The 18899-nt window shown below is 37.6% G+C and overlaps 1 protein-coding gene across 1 annotated transcript in view; it reads left to right on the forward strand.

Annotated features, from left to right (window-relative positions):
- The first annotated feature begins 4655 nt into the window (after window positions 1-4655).
- TYR (tyrosinase) overlaps window positions 4656-18899 on the forward strand; it is a 45608-nt gene continuing 31364 nt past the window's right edge. The window contains exons 1-2 of the mRNA XM_027895829.1: window positions 4656-5576; window positions 15446-15662. Of these exons, the coding sequence (XP_027751630.1) occupies window positions 4734-5576; window positions 15446-15662 (1060 nt within the window). The 5' untranslated portion in view covers window positions 4656-4733. The remainder of the gene's footprint in view (window positions 5577-15445; window positions 15663-18899) is intronic.

An 18899-nucleotide genomic window follows, 5' to 3' on the forward strand; every position in this document is an offset into this window, starting at 1 on the left:
GAATACCTGTTCTCTGGTGTACTAAGTCTAAGTCTCCCAATATCAGATCAAAAATAATGTGGCCACATAATAAAACCACCGATACACTAAAATTCACTGATTTGATGTTGTTAAAATGGATAGTTCAACTTTGTGCCAGCAGTCTTTCTGAGTAATCAAATATAATCTGTTCACACCTTTATGTTTTCACTAGAACAAAAAATATAAACTACAATCTCCATAAAACAATAGCACTTGTGTCCCTGTGTTCTCTGAGTGGTTCAGCAATGCTGAAAATGGGAATGTGAGCATGGACCAGGTTATATTAGGATCAGGAAGTGGGTTAATTTGCTAATGCAAAGATTGCTCTTCACAGCTGTGAAAACACAACTTTAGCATGGGAAACCAACTACATCTGTGAATTTTTTGGGCACAAGTTCAGGGCTAAGGCTGAGTGAGGTGACAGGAGGGCTTTGAATTGCTGCACAACTCGACCTTGCTTAATTTTAAAACAGAGGCACAACATTCCACTTATCACTGAATATGCCTATGGTTACATCTAGCAGACCAACAGCTGTGTGGACTACACATTAGGTGTGCTAGTCCTGAGTTTTTATTTACATCATTTAGAATAATTTTTAAGCCTTGGGTTTTCCTTCTTTCATACATCCAAATGAGTCTTTAAGCCTTATGTTCAAATGTCATACCAAAAGATGAGGAGGTCTTTACCTTGGGTCTAAAAAGCTTGTGGGATTTTCTAGTTTGCTTCTTAGTAAAGAGCTATGACTAGTAGATGTGAACTTCTTACTTTCTAATAAGAAACTTGATTTTTTTTTCTACCTAAGGATAAAAAGTTGATTATAAATATAAATTTAAGATTTTTCTCTTCCTTGTGTAATGTTTAAATGTCTCTTAATGAAAAACAGGACTCTTCCTAGTCTTATACTTCCCATTCATCAGTAACCAGAAGACACATTTTTTTATTCTGGTTTTGGCCACAATGTTGTATCTATGACATGTGTCCTTACCCCATATACACTACTGTTTTCTTTCTTCTGATGTCCAGGAGCCAGATTTGGTCCCCTGGAAAACCATTGAGAATTCTGATAGCTCCACCTGGAACATGGAGCAAAGGACACAAATGATGTTTTGTTGTTCTGATACAGGAAAAGTGAACTCAGCAGGAGCTCATAAAACATCTGAAGCCAGGTGTCTTACAAAGTGCATAATAACACTGATGCTGAACAGCAAGTAACAGGTAAGGACCAGAGAGCACAATCTGAGTCTACTGGTTTGTCAGACTAAATTTCCTGGTTGGTTATTAGATTATCTTCCCTTTCACTTTCAGTGTTCTCTTATTGTCAAATCGTCCTTGTATTTATCCTTATCAATAACCATTTTTTTTCTCTTTTTCTCTTGACAGTTCTCATTTCCACTGGTAACTGAGAAGCATCAGCCTTTTCTATCCAGCCTTTGTTTCTTCAGAGTTTCATACTTGACTTTTAAAATAATTATAATTAAAAATTATTCTCCATTTACCTATCCCAAATGTTCTTCTTCCCACGCAACATAGACAACTAAACCTAAAATCCCCACAGAATTCCTAAAACATACCAACAGGCAATATTAGGAGATACTTTCTTCATGGTGTCATTCAGCTATCAGAATTTTTTTAAAACCCACTGATGTTACTTTATTTTATTGCTTCAGTATCAGCAGCCCCCAATGGAAATTCCCTGTGATATTTTACAAAATACATGAGTTTTTGAAGATCAGCCCACTTGAATCTAAAGAGACCAAGAGTAAATTTTATGAACCCCCATTTGATATCATTATTTTTTACTTGGAATGTTCCTTCTCTTTGTTCATAGCCACATCAGAAAGTCACAGGCCATGCCTATGTGTAGTTTAATTTAGCATTGCAGTGTAGTGTTGAAGATCTGATCCTAATGCCACGAGCAGGCCACCAAGTCAGCTTTTGGAAGGCTTCTCACTACTCTGTCTGGGAGTTTTCCTTCTAATAACAATTGACATCTCCATAAAGCACTTATAAGCCTTTTAATGAAAACATAAGTTAGATTTTTGAATACTGCCATTACTGTGCTAGTCTACTAGACTGAAACAGTTACCTTAACTGATCCAGTCACAATAAGACAGAGTTAAGATTTAGGGACATGAGGAAGAACCTCATGTCAGTTTTTTGTTGAAAGCTGCCTCTACGAGACCCTACTGTGAAATGAGTCATGATCATTTATATTTTGTAATCAAGTAAAGTTGTACATCACACTAAACCTCTGTTTTATGTTCTTGAAAGCAGAAAGTGATGTGCCTTAGCCATGCTGATCTTACGGTCTACCTAGCATTTGTGTACCTGAGAGTAATAAGCCTTGGCCCACACCTAAATGAGGAGACCCAGGTGTGAGACATGGGTCTCCAGAGCATATGAAAAGGTGGTGTCTGCCCAATGGCAGAACATATGGGAAAGGTTTCTCAGCCAAAACCACTAAATTCAACTTAGGCACAAACTTTTTGCAGATCTGATGGCTGTGTTAAATGAACAATGAAATAAAGGGTACTGGGAAAAGAAAGATGTAAAGTCTCATGAGGCCTTTTTAATGAAGGGGATTTTGCCCAGGTGCAGCATGTGATTGTGGTTGTCTTATGTTTCAATGAGTCTACAATCACACATGGGAATAGAAACACATATTTTCTTACTTGTTTAACATTTATGGCTGTTCATATATGGAAAGCTTGGTTTCCCAACTACTATCTGAATCACTGACAATTACTCAAAACAGGACTCTGCTCAATAGTAGGTCAAGAGGGGCGTGTGCTGTTCCTCAATCACATTCCTCATTCAGAGCTTCTCATTCATATAATTTCACAGGGAATTCCTCTGTTAACCAGATGCCTCAGAAATTCATCATATGACTATTCTCAAGGCTCATATTCTTATTTTTTAACATTGAACAGAAAATCTCATTTGAATATGAAAATAGGGTATTAAATGTATTTGTATGTTTGATTGTCTGCCTAAATATATATTCAAGGCCTTTTCTGGTTCACTCTGAGGCTCTGTCTCAAGCCTTTCCAATCCCTGTAGCTTTCTGGTGAAAATTAAAAAATATATATCCTTATTCTCAGAGATGGGTCTCTTCCCACAAAAGTATTTTTCCACTAGCATCCATGGGAGGAAATGAAATAGTGAGGTTTCCCAAACAGATAGGCACAAACAAAACAAAATAAATCAAACAAGTAACATTTCTATGATAGAATCTGTTTTACAAGCCTGATAAGGTAACCAGGGAAATCAGTCAAACAGTAGTAAACATCAGACTGTGGTTAGAAATATTTGTTGAAAAAGCAAATCCTTTCCCTTTGCCCCTTTTGCTCCAGGCTCCCCCATCACAGGCTCCCTGGCAGCAGGATTCAGAGATAATCCCCTGGAATACCTGAGGCGTAGAAGCCAACAGGATTAAAGCACCTCGTGCTCCACACCATGGTCATGTGATGACCTGCTGATCCCAGCAAAAGGCATAGTTTCCCAGAAAAGTTCTCACTTAATTTGCCTGTATGTTTTTCCTACCCTTCTGAGATTCTCCCTATGCACAAGGAAATAATTGACAAAGCTTTTAGGAAAAAATAAACCAAAAAAAACCCACTTTTATCAATAACAGCAGTAGATGAAGAAAATAATGGATAATTCATATGTGATTTTCCAAGCAGTAAAATAACTGTTGTTCCCTCGCTTTAAGGAGAAACTTCAAAGAATGTCTAACTTCTAAATCCACCTATGTGGCTCTGTTAGCACTGCTCAGGCTAATGTACAGGAAGAAAGAGGTAGGTTATCTGGAGGCTACCCAGCAACATATTGAGTAAAGAAGACAGACGTGTTCACAAACTGCTTGGTGGGAGAAAAACAGGAGTCAAGGGTTTTTATCCTGGTACAGAGACAGCTGCTCGAAGTGCTTTCTGAAAAGTCTATTGGCAGACTGTCCGTGTTCCCCACAAAACTGCAAAGACTTCTGTGCAGATTTCTATGTGTCATGAACTGTGAAAGTGCTATCAGTTCTAGAACAAAAATTAATTGTCTTATGAAAAGTTTATGATTTCTCTCACTTCCCTTTGCAATATGCACATGCTGGAAAGGTAGCTTACACTGAAATATAAAAATGCCAAGCCAGACTATATATCCTGGTTTTGCTCTATGTTCACACTTAATCTGCCCAAACTTTATGTTTTCCTCCTATTAAAAAAATAGTTTATTCCAAAATTCCTCAGTTTCTCATTTTTGAGTTCACTATTCTTCTCATATAGCTAATCAGAACTGATTTTTTTTTTTTTTTTTTTTTTACTATCCATTTATTCTAAAGCATATAATCAAAGCAGGAATTCGAAGAACTTACAATTGCATCTGTGTCCAAACTTTAATTTTACTTCCTCTTCAATTGCCTGAGGAAAGCAATCATGTGTTAGGCAGAAGATGAAAGTTTATAATAAATGTCTGTATTTTGAAACTTGTGGGGGGTGGGGAAAAAGTCACTTGGCTTTCACTTAGAACATGTGATAATCAGATTAACCCTGAAGTGTATTTTGTGTGTAAATGCATCTTGGGTAGGAATGGGGAAGGACATTGGAGGACTGTAGCAGAAGTCAGCAGTGAAGCATTCCTGGCAGAGGGAAAGGAATTTCTTTCACACCCAGGACTTTGGAGGGATCAGAGAGAGCATTCCATGCACTGAAGCATAACACTGATGCTCTCCTGCTGTTCTGTCACTATGCTGCTATTTGCCATGGGTTTTCTACTAGTCATCCTTCAGCCATCCATGGGGCAGTTCCCCAGAGTCTGTGCGAACACCCAGAGTTTGCTGAGCAAGGAGTGCTGTCCCCCCTGGGATGGAGATGGGTCCCCTTGTGGGGAGCTCTCCAGCAGAGGGTCCTGTCAGAACATTCTTCTCTCTCAGGCTCCACTAGGACCACAGTTCCCCTTTTCGGGTGTGGATGACAGAGAGGACTGGCCCTCTGTATTTTACAACCGGACATGCAGATGTGAAGGCAACTTCATGGGATTCAACTGTGGAGAGTGCAAGTTTGGTTTCTCAGGGATCAACTGCACGGAAAGGCAACTGAGAACAAGAAGAAACATCTTCCAGCTCACTACCAGCGAGAAGAACAAATTTCTTGCCTACCTTAACTTGGCAAAGAACATCCCTAGCCAGGACTACGTTATTGCTACTGGCACGTATACTCAGATGAACAATGGCTCCAACCCCATGTTCAGAGACATCAGTGTGTACGATCTCTTTGTGTGGATGCATTATTACGCCTCTCGAGACACACTCTTAGGTGGGTCCAATGTGTGGCGGGACATTGATTTTGCCCACGAAGCCCCTGGTTTTCTGCCTTGGCATCGGGCCTTTCTGCTGATGTGGGAACGTCAGATCCAGAAGATAACTGGTGATGAGAACTTCACCATCCCTTACTGGGACTGGAGAGATGCAGAGGACTGTGGGGTTTGCAATGATGAATACATGGGTGGCAGACATCCCACCAACCCTAATTTACTCAGCCTAGCATCAATTTTCTCCTCGTGGCAGGTAAGAACAGGCCAAGGGAAGGGGAAGAGAATTATCCCATCTGATGTTAGGCACTTAGGTGAGATGGGAGTTTAGCCACGCTGCGTTCTCTTAGATGCTCCTAGAGAGAAAGTAAGCAATATCAGAGGGAAAATCAGATTTTATGTGCACAAAATCTTCGTTTAGAACTATTCATTTGCATCTTTGTCTCATTTGTTTCTGATTTTAGGATTTAGGTTGCTTAATTAAGAACCTCAAGGTAAAGTGGAAGGAGGAAAATTATGCCTTTGTGTCCAAACATGGCTTTTAGCAGGTTAAATAGGCTTGGATCTGGTGCAGCAGTCAGGTCAGAAAAAGCAGGACTTATGCACATTAATTTCTAGCACAAACCATTGCAAAACAACGGAGGACAGAAATTGAAGTACAGGGTTTTCTCTAACCCTCTCACAGTGAATTCTTCCATCCAAGAGTTAAAAACTATCAAGTTAAACTAATTTGCTTTCAATTTTAAACAAACAAACAAGGAAACAAATAAACTAAACTTTAGAGCAGAGAAGAACCAGCTGTGTGATTCACATCAGTAGTTCAAAAAAATATAAGGGGTAAATACAATAGTGATTCCTGCAACTTAAAAGCACTGCAAATTAGCTGTAAAACAAAGTGAAATAACATAAGTTATAAAGGTCTTATATAGCTGAACTATAGTGTGCTGTTCTAACACTGAGAGCTTCTAGATTTTTTTGTGTCTTGCTTATTACTGCTACATCGCCTAAAACACAGTGACAAAGGTCTATTAGCGTCGATAGACACACTCCATCATGACAATAGCAACAGTCGCTTCTGGCGCTGAAGTCTATGATTATGTTGTCTAAATCTATCCTTGTTCTATTTATTTCTGGAGCAACAGCCCAAATGAAGGTTGGGCAGTTTCAGTGATTTAATGGAAAGAGATACAAATTCAAGCAGCTCTGGGATATTCTGGCATTACAAAACAGTGACCAACTGGGCTAACTTGGCTGGTTGTGCTGTATTTAGTCTTGTTTTGTGCCCTCTGAAAAATACAGGCTGTGTATATATATCTCTAAATTCAAGCAGGACTATTCAACAGAGCTATTTTAGGCTATTGTCTGGCATGCCATTTTCTCCCCTAAACAGGTACCTTTCAGGATCCATTCCCAGGATAATGTTTACATACAGACATCATGTTTGGGAGACTAAAATGATTTTACTGACATAGACATGGGTTATTTTATGTTGTTTGGCCTCAGTGCCTCGGAAATTTCCTGGGCAGATTTCATTTACCAGTGTAGGCATAGTCATAAAATACATACAGCTACAAACAGGTATTTTCATCCCATTTTCTAAGATTCTGTTCATTTCTAACAATTTGAATCTGGATGAACTCTACTAACTTAATCAGATTGCATTATCAGAAAGAAGTGGATCTGACTCTTGTTCTGCACTGAGCTGAATAAATGGTTATGTGGCAAAGGTACAAGTGTTAGAGTGGATTAAATGAAACCAGAATTGCATGGGTTACATGTGTCAAGTGGAGCTATAAATACAGTATATTGGATGAGACAACCAAGGTAGGAGGAGGCAGGTAGTACAAAGGAATTAGCAACTTACTAGCACCTGGAGGTGTCAGATAGTTGTGTTCAGCTCATTTCTTTTCAAAGGTTTTATTAATCCTATCCAAATTCTTAAGATTTTTCCATCCTACTAATAAATATCCAGAAAATTTATGAGTAGCAATTAATACATTTTTGAAACAGTCAGGTTTATAATTTCTCACTAATATATTCTGAAAATAAAGAATTTTTTATAAAACAAGTTGCGTTAAGAGGTATTTTCTATAACTTTAATAAGTGCAATATAAAAAAAAATGTATGTTTAAAACACATTCAGTGTCAGTGTATGTATGTAAGAGCACCTAACTCCTTTGCTGAAGTTTTCCAAGTAATTTTTGAAAACATTTACCACTTAGGTTTTTCAGCCACTTTTGGAAATGTTACACTTTTATCAAAATTTCCAAAATAAGCCTATGATAACTTTACCTTCAAAGGGTATTATCCCACTTTAACATTTCCTATCTATGTATAGCTCTATTGTCTTATCTAGAGAAAGAATGAAAGAGATGGAACAGATCTGCATTTTCTGTGAGTGAATTTGGGGGTAACGATAAAATAGAAACTGATATTTTTTATTAGCTTTGAATCCAAATTTAAACAATTGCTTCATAGAGAACAGCAGTCGATACAGTTCCTTCAAGTAGCATAAAGTAAGAGATCAGAATATCACTGCAGAAAATCAAAAGGGAACAAAAATAGCCTTAGTTTGAACCGGAAAAGAGCCACAGATCTGCTGCAGAATACACTGATTATCCAAGCTCTGTGGCTAAACAGCATGAGTGGAAAAAAAAAAGAAAAAGAGGAGGATCCAGAAATGCGAAGGAATTTAGGCTTTAACAAGCATTCCAAATGAAAAGAGGGCAAGAGAAACCCTTGAATAACACATCAATAATATGGTGTCCTTTTTAGAATTTTAAGTGTCTTTCCAAGGCACAACAAAACAATGCCTGCTATGTTAGGAAATGGTTATAGATTTGTTTTTAAAAAAGGTAAAGTGTTTATTTGCAGAACAGCATCCCTTTTCTTTTTTTTAATCCCAAAGAAAGGAGAAAATACTTTATTCCACTGAGGAGTTGCCATGGCAACATGGATGCCCATGGATACATGCTGAAATTCTTGCTTTAACCTTAGTTTTTCTTCAACATGCTGCTGTTACCACTTAGCTGAGTGAATTACCCATCCATATTTTCCTCATGTTTGTCATCTAAGTGACACTTCTGATTCCTGCGTCTTTTTTACCAGTAAGACTATCAGGAACCTTAACTGGTTTTGTTTGGATGCCTCATGTGGTAGGATATGTGGGAAGTATTTTTTCATGTTTTCAGGTACTTGTTTGTGATGATTCAAGTGTTGCATTCAGCATTAGGACTGCATGAGACATACTAATGTTGTACCAATTTTTGCAATTCTATGTTGAATTAAGAGAAAACTGTATGGGAATTGGAGATTTTGCATGACATTTTCAATTTTTTTTTGTTTGTTTAATGCCCTTTTCCACAATTATTCAAGATAATTGATTTGCTAAAAAAAAATCTGTTTGCAAATGTGCCTGCCCATGACAGGAGGTTGGCTTAGCTGACCTTTAAAGGTCCCTTCCAACCAAAACTGTTCTATGATTCTAAATAGTAGGAGGTGAAATTCTTCTCTCCTCTGCACCAGAACTAATTTCAAGAAATAACTAAAGTCAGTGGAGTTGCAAATGCATAAAAATCCTCTGCAAATAAAAGCAGAATCCTTCTGCTGGTAGTTAACATTAGAGTTTGGGAATCCCCAGGGCATGCTAGACCTAAGATGAATAAAACAAAGGTGGAGAATGTAAGTGCTGATTTAGTTTTCTACTGTGGTAAGGAAGAAACACCACCAACTTCAGCCCCTTGTATTTTGTCTCTCCTAAGACCTGAGAGAAGCAATTGCATAGTGTGGAGAGCTGGCTGCTCTTGGATGTGTTGGTGTAAGCCTGCAGCCAATTCTTTGTTGAAAGAAAGAACAGGAGAATTTACCTTAGCACTTCATTTTGTATCACCCTGCAGAACCGCTTACAATAAAACAAAGCTACTACAAAAGAGAAACAAGTTACATAAATAGAAAATGGATATAATGCTCCTGAACTAATAATGACAGTACTTTAGATCCATTACCTGAAATTATGACTTCCTAAGAAATATGAAATTCAGCTATTCAGACACAGTTATTTAATTCTAAGCGCAATTTATCATGGAACTGTATTGCTGAATGCAATTGCTGTATTGAATAGTCTGACAGCAGCATTTGAAGCATTATTTTACATCCATCTTTAAAAACTGCAGGAATTTTTTAAAAATACTAACACCAGAAGCCAGCACTTCTTAATTCTTAACCAAAATCTTACATCCATCTGCTTGTGGACACTTGAGGATCACATGAACTCAATGACTTTATTTTTTATTGCAACTTAATAGGTTTTGGTGCCAACTACAGGCTTGTACATTAAAAAGCAACAGCCCAAATGGAGCAAGTAGCTATAAAGGAAGAGTTTATGAAGATTAGTCTCTAATGATATGCTTCCATAAATTATAAATTTGGAACATTTCCTGTTAGAAAGAGGTACCTCTTCACATGCCACCTCAGTACCACAGTGCAGGCACCAGGATCTGTGCACAACAGGAGCAGCAACTCAGGTGTCTTCTACCTCTCTATGTCCCTGTAATTCACTGTCCACAGGATCATGAGTGGGTGACAGTGGAGTTTGTTCCGTGGTTGCTTGGCCATTCGTTAGTGTATGGCCAGGCTTGCTCATACAATGAGTCATGTAATATAAAAGATAAATAATATACACTTTCAGAGCTGTATAAATCAGTAGCTAAGGAATTACATAAAAATTGAATTTTGTTAATAATTTAGTGGAAAAAGAAGCCTACCATCTCTCTGTAGAGAGATGTGTCTGAGTGATTTCATGGTAGACATGCAGATATCAGCAGTTGGAGACATCTGGAGAGCAGGGAATCACGGTCTGTCAAACCAGTGTTAATGAATACTTCAGCAGTAATTGTTTTCTACTCCCGCCCAGCACCATTCTGAGGTGCTGAATTGGGTATAGGTTACCCCCAGTTCTGGGCTGCCTCCAAGTAAAAAGATGAAACTCAGCCAGCTTTTAAGGCTGAGAAAAAACTTGAAGGGCGCGGGTTTGTTTCAGTGCTGTCACTTCATGTTTGTCTCACCTCCTTTTAGATTGAGTTTCACAGCTCCTCCAGTTAATGCATGTACTGTAAGGGGAAGAAAGATAATTATCTTATCCCTGCACAAGATGTTAGAATTTCTTCAAATTTTTGCTTTCCGGATTTTTTTCTTTTTGTTCAGTCCTCTGCCTGTTTTACGTTTCTATTCCTGCCAATATTCAGCTGTACATGAAGAACCAGATATAAATATACAGAATCTCTTTTAAAAAATTTTTTGCTCTTCTAGAGATCCAGCATCTTCAAAGCTCCACCTATAAAAGCAAGGTCCCAAAATACAGTTTCTTCTGCTGCAGGTTATCTGGGGATTTCCTTGTGTTTTCTCAGTTTGGTGTATAAAGTGTCATCCATGGCTTCTGGATGACACTTAATTAAGATTAAATTATGCTTGGCTTTAATGCAGCCAAAAAATGTAAAAATTAAACCTCTTTACAACTGCCAAATGTGTTAAATCCAGTGTGAGATCTGTGCTTTAATGTCATTCCCAAGGAACGATGTGAGAATAAATGGAGAAAGACAGGAGAAAGACAGTGAATCAGTAGAAAATCTCTTTTGGCTGCTTAAGAGGACCCAAGGCTCCAGCTCAGAAGTCTAAACTTCATGTAGGACAAACAGAGACATAGAGATGTGTCAATGAAGGCCATGAAGTACCCTTATCACATCTCTGTGTCTGGCATACATCAGCAAATCAAGTGCTTTCTCTGGCTTTAGTCTGTATGATTCTTTTCAGCTGTTTAATCCGAAACACAACACTATGAAAATATGCTGATATAGTTTCTGGACGGGGGCAGACCTCTGCTCAGTGGGCTCAGAAGAGAAGCAGATGAAGGGACCAGTTCTAAAGGAAGCAGATGTGTGAATTAGCCTTTTCGGTAGCTGTGCTGCCCCAACAAACTAAGGAATTTCAGATCACTTTGTAATTTCAATAAAATAGAAAATACCCTTTTCCCAAGTATTCAGGCACATATTATTGAACTGTATAGTATTCAATGGTACTAAATGCCCCTGAGATCTAATAAGCAAAAAATAACGCCAAGGAATTTGCCACACCCCCCTCCCCCCCAGTTTTGAATTTAAAAGCAGCAGACAAAGGACTGAACATCACTGAAGACTCCTGTAATGCAGTTCACTTTATTTTACCACAGGGCCTGGTCCATGCAAGCAGTTGCAAAATAAAAGACCAAAGGATTTCCCATTTGCCAAAGGTGTGAGACAGTAGCCTTTACAGTATGTTTTCTAAGAAACACTCTAAAGAGCTATGCTCAAGATCTCCACTGCAATGCACAGAGGGATATTTTTTGCTGGGTGCTACAAGGTCCAGATGCAATACTGCATATTCTGGACTGCCATCTACTGGCATTTGGTCTGCTCACTACTTACAGAAGCTTTTCCTCTGAATATCTTCCTAACAGCTTCCCTGGAGCTGGTGCATTTATGAAGGCAGATGCAGCTGGAATTTTAAGCTTTGTCCAAGGTGAACTGAGAAATTTGCTCAGCACAGTTCTGAAAGGGAACAGAAAAATCATCTTTTAAACCAACATCTTTCTACTAGAAAGTATTCCTTCTGAATAAAAAGAAGACAATGGTGTGACCCATTTTATGTATGCTTTATGCAGATTATATTCAGAAAGAACCATTTGACTGATCTATGTTCTCTTATCACTTACATTTATAATTTAAAAGAGCAAGTTACGGTTTCAGGATAGACCCATAATTAATATCACTTGAATTAAATCTTTCTGGAAAAGTATCCTTGTTAATTTTATGACCAGACCTTGATTTCTGGTTCAGAAAAAAAAAAAAAGAGCAGAACGCTACAGACAAGTGTTTTCATTCCTGCTGCTTATGTTGGCATTTCTCAACCATGACTTACCAACTGCCTTGTAGAACCTGGCTTCTGTTTAAGATGAATTTGGTTAGTCAGACAGTTAAGGAGGGCTACACTGAGACATAAATGAAAAAAAAAGTAGCACTCTAACAATTTATAAGCCGCATGACATTAACAGTTAAATTAAATCCCACTGAAATGGATAAATAGAACAAAAGGGGAAAGTTCCTTTGTTTAGAGATATATTTAAACTCATGCTTTAAGATTCCTTATCTGAATATCTGAGAACCCAGTCCTGAAGACAGTATGTGATTCCTTTTTTAAAACACAATGGGGTTATATCCCCAGGGCTGTGGGGAAAGGATGAAAGACAGGAGATGGCAGGGCAGAGAACCCAGAAGACATGAACCTCGATAAAGCCCATAGGAGAGAAAGCTAAATAGAAAATCCACATATAGGTAGTTTCTGAGCCAAGTGACAACTGGGAAACTGAGCTTTACCAGCCAAGACACTTTTGCCTTCTTCACTAACTCGCTTCTAGGGACACAGGATGGTGAATTTTTATAAACAAAGAAATTACTAGAGGATCTTCTGAATCATCCCCCTCTTTTCCTCCTAATGGGAATAAACTCTCTCAGTAATACAAATTAACCACAAAACCAAAACTGTAGCTACCTTTTGTGTTTATAACTGTAGGTCTCTTCCTGTCACTGTCCCTAGCTTCTTAGTGGGAATTCTTGGAAGATACTCCTTAGAAGCAGAGTTCTGACTTCAGTCCCTTTTAGAGATACAATCTTGACCCACTCACTCAGTGAGCTTCTGGGGGGAGTGTGCACATGAAACTCTCTGTTGGACAACAACCTACAGCTTCCAAGGGCACCTCAGTAGCTTTAACAAACTAGGGCAGATGTCAGCTAATAGAGCAGTCTCTGAGGATGAATTTCTCTGATAAGCTTCCCTATCTACCGCAAAAAAAAAGAGGAGAATAATTTTTTCATTATATTCATATTCATAGAAAATTTATCATTTAAGAACTCCAAATTCTTAAAAACACTATGTTATATCACCAGCTTCATCAAACATTTTCTGTGAAATTTTTGTCAAATCGCTTACAAAAGGATTCATTTCATCTCCTTCTACTTCTTCAAAAGTTAGTTCAGCAGCAAAGCACTTGCCTTTGTCTCTGTCTTTAGTTCTTTCAGAGGCACGTCCATGCCTCCAGGGTGCAATTCATCCCATGCTAATGTAGAAGCAGAGCATCAAGTTGAACAACTTAATTTTGCTTCCCTTGCTAAATGCAGTCCAGAGACAGTTTCTGCATTGATTTTTTTTTGTACTCATTTTATTTCACTGACTAAGTCAATGGAGAGAGTCAGGTACCCCTAAAGGTAAGTACATCTCACCCAACAGACATCTGGTTTGGGAGGGCTAGATCACATTCAGGAGATGCCTCTCTCTCTCTCCTGACTGCAGAAGTCATCCTAAAGTGTTACCTCAATCTGGCAATTTGTACATGGCTAGTGCCAGTGAAATGAATCTCCCACTCTCTTCCTTCATTAACAGAGGATCTCGTATTCTTCCATCTCATTCAAAACAGAGATGATTGTTTTCACTCATCTTCTTGTCCATTGTTTCAGTCCATAAAATAGAAATATACCCTTCAGGATAAAAGAAGTTGAGGTTTCAGTGTTAGGTGTTTTCTCCCCTATGATGTCTCTCTCACTAATGAGACCTGTTTTTTCTCCACACAAACTTCTCATTTGCTAACAGCAAAGTCCTGTGTTTTGAAGGGATCTCGTGGTTTGAAGTTTTACTTGTTTTGGTGTTAGGTTTTTTTTAAGAAGAAAAGCAAAACAATAGACAGTGAGTTTGGTTTAGAGCCTTAGCCTCACCTGCTAGGGGTATAGAAAAATTTCTTGCTGTTCTATATTTTGAGCCCCTGTTGCTCTGTCTCATTTACATATACAGACCAACTCTACCAATATACATACCCACTAAACCTCTCGTCTTGTCATTATGTTATTATATTTTTCACCATCTTCCATCCTGACTCCATGTCAGGCAAGTTCTGAATATAAAGTAGGAATAGGAGTTAGTCCTTGTGATAATTCCCTGTAGGTTTATTATACCAGAATATGGAAAAAAAAAATAAATCCTCCCTCTCGTTTGGATCACTTCTCTGGCCAAGCAGGGGATGCTGTGAGAGTGTGAGAGCTACAAGAAAAAACTCACAGTGATTAGAAGACCCACCTCATTAGGTTACAAATAAATTACTGTGCCTTAAAAAGATATTGAGCAGCACCTTAGTGGCACTTACAGTCTCTGTGGATACTTTTGACCTATGGCAAATGTGAAGGAGTTTGACTCAGATAAAATTAGTTGACTACCAGTTGAAGTTACATTGAACTATCTTGCTCTACCAGGAGTCTAAAACTGGACTGGCAGCTTTTACAGATCATCTGGCAAATAATGATTTGTTATGCCATTGTAATTGGACTTTGCCCGTGAATTGAGAAAACTTATATAAATTATACTGGATTTAGACAGTATTTTATATCTGGATCCATCTCTCTGTTTAAGATCCTTTCCCAATACCCATTACTATGGTATTTTAACTGGTGATATATGTTCATCTCCAGGACGTTCCTAGAAAGTACAGCAGCATTTTTTTTCCATTTTGTACACTGAGACATAGTGAAAGTAAGCTGACATTATACTGACAAAGCACAGACAGATAATTTCATAATTAACGATTTCTTTTTCATATTTCAAGTCAACAATTCCCCCTCTTACTGTGTGGGGAGAAAAATCTGTGATAGTGGCTTTCTTCAGTAGCCTGATGAAGCCAAAAACCTCCATTTAGCAGCTGCAGCATCAGATTTAATTCTGCATCCTGCTGCATTGGTGGGTAACATGGAATTTAGCCTCACTGAGTTTTCAAGAGCATAAATGAGGTTTGATGACTTAGTCCACATAGGTAGTTTCAGATACAGACTAGTGTATTTCTTCAAAACATACACTGTAGTAGACGGGTATTTTCTAAGAAATAACCAGCTTATATTAAAATCACACAGAGAAAATGTAAAAAATAATGTATATACTTGAAAGAAACTTATTATACTGTATAGTTTCTTTGCTCTAAAAAAAAATTATTCAAATATCTAATTTGTTTTTATTTTTTTTAATTGCAACTCTTCTAATAGAAAGTGTTTTATACAGGTAATTTGTACTCGGTCTGAAGAGTACAACAGCCAACAGGCTTTATGCAATGCCACAAGCGAGGGGCCTATAAGGCGAAATCCTGGAAACAACGATAAATCAAGGACCCCAAGGCTCCCATCCTCAGCTGATGTTGAATTTTGCCTGTCACTGACTCAGTATGAATCTGGACCCATGGATAAAATGGCCAATTACAGTTTCCGAAACACTTTGGAAGGTAACATTTTATTCTATTACACCATTTCCATCTGTAAATTGATTCTCTCTGGGACTAGAGTCTTTAAACTCTGGGTAGAACATGAAGAAAAACTCAAAAAGAATGAAAAAGTTATGCTTTCACCTGGAATAGCAACAGAAAGAACAACATGAAAGGTATTTGATAAAAAACTAGAAATTATAGAATAGATCTGACCCTAAATCCATCTGTTAGGAGATACTGTCTCCTGCTACAGTCAGCATCAGGCATAGCAAAAAAAATACACCACTGCAGAAAAGGAGGTCATTTAATAATCTGCTTGTGCATAACCATGCATAACCATGGCCATGTCAAAGATTTGCCCTGGAATTCACTGTCTTCCAGGGACCAGACTGGACAGTAAGGGTGAAAGAGGATGCACAGTTGGTATGTTATATTTACTTCCTTCCACTATGAACTCCATAGCAGACTTCTCCCCAAATTCTAAGGAACAGGGATTGTTATAAGTTAGCCCTCAAAACTGACCTTTAGTATAATTTCCAAAAGAATTAATTATTTATCTTAATTGCATAACTATGCAACCGGTTTTGAATTTTCCTAATTTGCTAGTAAACAGTCCTTTACTGAAAGAAATTCTCAATTATCTGTCTACTAAACTCTTTTGAATCCTGCAAAATTTCTAATAAGCAAGGATAACACATACATTTATAAATAAATATTTCTACAGTACTATGTATCAGCTGAATCAAATGTGATCTACTTTTGATGAGAGCTTTTGGCTTGCAAGAAACTCTGTAAGGGCATAACAATGCAATATAAGAGTAGGACTGAGGATAAAAAAAGTGCCATGAAGATATTCAGAGGGATGGAGCAACTCTCCTAAGGAGACAGGCTGAGAGACTTGAAATTGTTCAGCCTGGACAAGAGAATGCTTCAGGGCGATCTTATTGCAGACTTCCAGTACCTTAACGGGGCTTATTAGAAGGGAGAGGGATTTTTTATATGGACAAATAACGACAGGGCAAGGGGCAATGGTTTTAAACTGGAAGACTGAAGGTTTAGATTAGATGTTAGGAAGAAATTCTTCACTCAGAGGATAATGAGGCACTGGAACAGATGCCCCATCCATGGAAGTGTTAAAGGTCAGGTTGGATGGGGCCTTGAGCAACTTGATCTAGTGGGTGGCATCCCTGTCCATAGCAGAGGGGTTGAAATAAGATGATCTTTAAGGTCCCTTCCTACCCCAACCATTCTGTGATTCTAAGAAAACAAAGCTTTTAATGTGTCCAGTCTTTGTCATAATGTTGTGTGGAATGCCATAAAGCTTTCATGAGAAAAGAAAAGTGAACCAATTTCTTTCTAAAAGGGTCAGAAATTCAGAACCTGTCTGCTTCAGTCAAGAAAGAATCCAGACAATATATGACTCCATCTCTGGACATAGCTATGCTTTTTGTCCTTGAAAACAGAAACAACATGACGTATGGGAAAGAAAAAGGTGACGTAATTGAGTAGAGGTCAACCAACATTTTACTCCATAAAGTATGTGAACAAATGCAAAAGGTGGAGTAGAGTAAAAGGAATTTCAGTAAAAAAGTCATAAAATTCTTAGAGTCTACCATCATGTTACTGGCATTGTAAGCAAAATTGGCACAGTTGGTGGGAGTTTTTTTATTTTATTTTTTAACCTTAACTATTTCAACACTCAGCTTTACACCACAGGAACACAAACATTTCTGTCAACTAAATTATTTAGCTGACAGGATACTGAACTGCAGTTTGAAGTTAAGAATTCATGGCTAATGTTGAAAAAGATGGTGAAAAGTTTTAAAACAAATTTTACTGACAAAAATACCTCATATTGTATTAGCTCCTTTCTTAGAAATGATCTGCTTGATTTTTTATTGTGTACAGATTCCAAGCTTAAATTGACCACTTGCATTTATTGTGTCAGGGCCCACTTGTGCATTACAGCATTCTTACAAACCTGTTAACACTTTATAGTTCCTAGCTCTTTGTTCCTTTTCTAAACAAAAAGCTTTTCAGTTCTTCTTTATTTATTTGCACAGTTTTGTGCTGATGCACTCAAGGTCAAATTTTAATCTCTTTTAAATCCAAAGAAAATCCAAAGTAAGTCCTTTGACTTTATTCTAATTACTCTAGGTCTGTGAAAGGTGATCAGAAACAAGGCAGTGGCTGTAATTTAACAGTTCCTGATTTACACCAAAGTGAGATTTTCTCCTCAGTTTCAGTTCAGTAATGGAAAATACCTGTGATCACATAGGAGATCCCCTTCTGTGCAAAACTAGGCTCTTCCATTCTTCAGTGCACTGGAACAAAGACTAAAACTTTTATCTTTCAAAGCAACAAGTATCAGCATCATTATGAGCAGATCACAACAACACAGGTTGAATCTCTGTTTGACTAACATAAATGCTGCTGCAGAGACAGAAATTATGATACTGAAGAATTTATATCACAACAGCCATAAACAGCAAAGGTCAATGTTGTTCAGTAAAACAACACTCTCATGAGGTCGAGGATATGAGCTACCCTGAATGAAAAACAGGTTAAAAGCAGTTTACACTTTGCCCTTGGAAGCAATTATTTAAATAGGATTTGTTGAATCATGGCCCTAACTGCGGAACAGTGCTGACTTCATTGGAAATGTCATGGATACAACAGAACAGAAAATCAGCCTAATTTAAAAGCATCAGGTAAGATCAGAAATGGAATAGCTAACTGCAAATTAAATAGTTTTCAGTTCAGTTTTGGTGTGACACCTTGAATGCTACTTCCTAAGACTAAGAGATAGCTGAAAACTTAGAATTTCTTTTTCTTTATGAACAGATTCTACAGCTGAAACTAGTTTATTCATGGCAACTTCAAATGAAGATCAGTGCCTTCTATGTTTTGCACAAAAGAACATTACAAAATATTGTACAACTCTACATCACTTTCATTATTCATGAATTAACTAATGACAAATGGTATCAAGCCAAGCCATGTCATAGCATTCCTTTATCTGTCACAATTATGTATTGTTCCTGCTATACTGTCATGAAATAATGGAATAAAACATCAAACATTTCAAAATGTAATTTCATTTTAATAGGACATTTTACTTTTTTTTTTTTCTGAAATGAGAGATTTTCATCTGGAAATCTTTCTTCAGTATTTTCACAGTGATCCATACAGCTAATGTAGAAAGGTTTCTGAAAATGAAGTTTGCCAATGGAAAACTTCTAATTGAAAAAGTTT

This window comes from Empidonax traillii, unplaced genomic scaffold (genome assembly GCF_003031625.1).
Source record: "Empidonax traillii isolate 1590-97213 ecotype Southwest subspecies unplaced genomic scaffold, ASM303162v1 scaffold471:size1368335, whole genome shotgun sequence".
NCBI lineage: Eukaryota > Metazoa > Chordata > Aves > Passeriformes > Tyrannidae > Empidonax > Empidonax traillii.